The sequence below is a fragment of the Musca autumnalis genome, unplaced genomic scaffold, assembly GCF_047663935.1.
Source record: "Musca autumnalis isolate F117 unplaced genomic scaffold, ASM4766393v1 scaffold_2, whole genome shotgun sequence".
NCBI classification, from domain to species: Eukaryota; Metazoa; Arthropoda; class Insecta; order Diptera; family Muscidae; genus Musca; species Musca autumnalis.
Window position 1 is genome coordinate 73518366 of NW_027411755.1, and position 4274 is coordinate 73522639.

Here is a 4274-nt window from a genome sequence, read left to right on the forward strand (position 1 = left end):
TGGAATGAGGGTCACTGATGAAGAGTAACAATGAAAGGTTTTTGTAAATTCGAACTATAAGGGTACGAAAAGTACTAAATGATACTAAATTTAGTACAATTTTGATTTGGGTGAACGGATGGAGCTAGAATCCTGAAATTTGTAATGAGGGTCACTGGTGGAGAGTAACAAAGAAAGGTTTTTAGAAATTTGAACTATAAGTGCACGAAAAGTACTAAATTTAGTACAATTTGGATTTGGGTGAACGAATAGAGCTGGAATCCTGAAATTTGGAATGAAGGTCACTGATGGAGAGTAAAAAAGAAAGGTTTTTGGAAAATCGAATTAAAAGTATACGAAAAATACTAAATGGTACTAAATATAGTACAATTTGGATATGGGTTAACGAATAGGGCCGGAATCCTGAAATTTGGAATGGGGATCACTGATGAAGAGTAAGAAAGATGTACCACCAAAGGTCGAAAAGTCCTAAATGGTAGTGAGTTTAGTATGATTTGGATTTGAAGAGCTGGAATCCTGAAATTTGGAATTAAGATTACTGTTGGAATGTAGAATTGAGATATGGAGGTAACTTTGGAAAATCGTACTAATGTGCACGAAGTAGTACTAAATGGTACGAAATTCGCTATAATTTGTATTTGCGTGAACAGATTATTGTTGGAGTGTAGGATTGCGGTAGTTTTGGAAATTCGTACTTATGGAAAAGTGCTAAATGGAACTACATTGGAAATCGTGTACGAAAAGTGCTAAATGGTACAAAATTTGGTACCTTTTGGTATTTGCTATATGGTATAGAATTTTGTACAATTTGTGATTTTGTAAAGGGTAGATCTGGAATTTTGAAATTCGGTATTAGATTAGCAATTGGTGTTTAGAGTGGAGGTAGGGAGGAGGTTTTGAAAATTCGTACTTATTTATACAAAAACTGGTAAAACTGGAAAAGTGGATTGGGGTTAGGATATATGTTGAATATAAGGAAGTAATTTTTGAAACGTTTACCTATGTCTACGATAAGTTGGGTAACATGTTGGTACCAAAACCATTTTAAATAGTTAAGGTACTAAATTTGGTGTTGGGTGTAGGAACAAAACTGGGATTATATAATTTGGAAATACGCTATTTGTACAAAAAATACGACATGGAAAAATATTTAATATAGCTCTAAAATTTGAGACGAAGTTCTGAGTTTGAAAAATTTTTCTGAATATTGTTCCATTGATTTGATGTTAACGCCAAGGAGTTTCTAAATAATGTACTGAAATTAAGTAATCAAACGTGAAGTATCTTCTCAAAAAATGTTTTTTGTTCTGACCGCTTTGGTATGTAAATTTGAAAACGTGGTCCAATGCGACAATTTTGTTAACTAAAAGGTATTTACCCCCTGATATTAAAAAATCCTAAATAGAAATGCCTTCAAAAAATTTTCCGTTATATACGGTTGACATACCCGTGCACATTAAGTACAATTTTTTGTAAAGAAGTTTTCTAACCTTTCATGCCACAAATTCCGTATTTCGGTTGGAAAATGTGCAGAAGATTTGTTCTTCTTTTAAAATAGACTTAGTCGAGAGGTACGGTTATATGGCCATTTTGAATGTCGAAAATTTAACGGACCTATTCGGGTTCTGGGCGAAACCGCTAAAGCTAGAACCTTGAATTGTGAATGTGCGTGATTGTTGTTGTGAAGTGTTTGGAAATTCGTACTGGAAGGGAATGCTGTGTTAGTGAAGGGGTAAAACCAGGAGTCAAATCTGCAATTTGCAATATGATACGTAGTTTTGGAAATTCGAAATAAAAAATATGGAAGCTGTGTAGAGATGCGATACGGAAGATTTTTTTTAAATTCTGACTACAATCGAAAAAATATTGGTAATAAAAATAGGTCTTAGTACAATAGAATCTCCAGTATTCACCATTCCCGTATTAAATATTGTTTATATATATTTCGTTTCCTTTCCGCATACGAAGTAGCGGGCATTTGCTAGTATATATATAAAATTGAAATTTGTTTGTCTGTTTGTTTGTTTGTGCCTTATAGACTCGAAAACCGCTGAACAGATCTTACTTAAATGTAAAAATAGGCTATTAAATGAATGAAAATAGGCTATATCATTTCGTGAAATTTCGCGTTGATCTGGAGATATAGCATCAAAACCGGAGGTACCTCCAAAAAATTTAGATTTTGTATGCAAATATCTTTAGAACTGTTACAGATACAATCTCCAAATTTTGTATGCGTGACGATGTTTGATGTAGAAATAAATTTACCAAATTATATTCAAATCGGTTCAGATTTGGATATTTTTTTTTCCTTTATTATTCCACTTGGGAACATAGGGTTCCAACTTATTCTATCGTTACATAATATTTTAATATCATCTAAAGTTGTGTTTGCTTTCTTCAGCTCATTGAGTATGGTTCTGCGCCATGTAATTTTTGGGCGGCCAGGGCGTCTGCTTCCTTGTGGGTTCCATTCCAAAGCCATCCTGGAAATGCTATTGTGTGGTTTTCGCAACGTATGCCCTATCCATTTCCATTTTCTCCTTGCAATCTGCCGGGCGATTGGTTCTTCATTTGCCATCTGGTATAGTGCAGGGTTTGAGATTTTGTTGGGCCAAAATATTTTGCTTATTATCCGGAGGCATTTGTTAACGAATACCTGGAGTTTTTGTGTTATGGCGTTTGTTACGGGCCACGTTTCGCTTCCGTAAAGCAATGTGGATTTCACACATGCATTAAACAAACGCAGTTTTGTTTTATACGATATTTGGTTTGATCGCCAAGTTTTGCTGAGTCTTCCGAATGCGGATCTAGCTTTCTTAAGTCTATTGTCAACATCCTCTTCTACACCATTTTTTGATGACATAGTAACCCCGAGGTAGCAAAAATTGTCTACATATTTTAAGGTTTTGTTTTTGATATTAAATGCGTTGTCGCTGGTGGTGTTTATTCGCATTGCCTCTGTTTTATCAATGTTTATTTCCAGTCCAGCTTTGTTTGCAAGCACAGTCAGGTCTTCCAGTTTACTTTGCATATCGCTGAATTTATGAGACAAGAGACATATATCGTCCGCGAAGTCCAGGTCTTCAAGGCGATTGTTGAAACCCCATACAATGCCACGTTTCTTTTCGCATATTTTAATCATAATTTCATCGAGAACTACTGCAAATAAGAGAGGTGAGAGAGGGCATTCTTGTTTAACCCCTGCATTGGTATAAAAGGATTCGCTTTTTCTGCCTCTGTGTAGAACGCATGTTTCTGCATTATTGTATAGGCCTTGGATTATTTTAATTAATTTTATAGACACGCCTTTCGCTTTTAGTGCGTTCCATATTTCAGACCTTCTTATCGAGTCAAAGGCTTTTTTGAAGTCTACGAAAACTAAATAAAGAGGTGTTCTCCATTCTAGCGTCTGTTCAATAATTATTCGTAGAGTGTTTGTTTGGTCCAGGCAGCTTCTATGGGGGCGAAATCCGGCTTGTTCGTCTCTGAGCGTTTTTTCGATGGCTTGCAGTCTACGTTTAATATGATTGCCATTATTTTGTAGATGGTGTTGAGCAGTGTGATACCTCTCCAGTTGTCACATTCAGATAGGTCATTTTTCTTGGGCAGTTTAATTATAAGGCCTTTGTTCCACGAGTTGGGTAGTTGCTCGTTTATCCATGCGTTTCGAATATGGGGATATAACATCTCTGCTGAAGTTGCTGGATTAACTTGTAGGAGTTCTGGTGGGATTCCATCTTCACCTGGTGCCTTGTTTCTTTTCAGTCTTAAAATGGCTTGTTTTATTTCGTTCGGATTTGGTGTTTCTGTGGATATTGAATTGTTTATGTGGTGCTCCATTAACGGTTCTGGGTTCGATAGATTATCTTCGTTTACGTTGCTTATAAACTCAAAGTGTTGTTTCCATCGGTGCGTTTGTTCCTCAACTTGGGTAATGGGTTGGCCGTGTTTAACTTTCACAATGTGATCACAATTTCTATTTTGATTACTTAGTCGCCCGATAAGTTTATGCAATTCCCTCATGTTGTTTGCTCCTTCAGCAGCTTCTGCATCATTGGCTATATTTTTAAAATAATTTCTTTTATCTTTTCTGGCAGATTTTTTCACAAATTTGGCTACAGTTTTGTATCTTTGTAACGCTTCATCACTGTCAAGTTTGCACTTTTTCCATGCATTTCTTTCCTGTATAAGTGTCCACGTATCTTCTGATATCCATGCTTTTCGATTTTCCTTTTGTTTGTAACCGATTATGTCTCTTCCGATATCCTGTA

General features: G+C 35.8%; 1 protein-coding gene across 1 annotated transcript; it reads right to left on the reverse strand.

Annotated features, from left to right (window-relative positions):
- Positions 1 to 3423: 3423 nt before the first annotated feature.
- On the reverse strand, positions 3424 to 4026 carry LOC141392270 (uncharacterized). Its single transcript, XM_073965221.1, has one exon. It carries the CDS (start codon positions 4024 to 4026, stop codon positions 3424 to 3426), a length of 603 nt encoding a protein of 200 aa, XP_073821322.1.
- Positions 4027 to 4274: the final 248 nt, after the last annotated feature.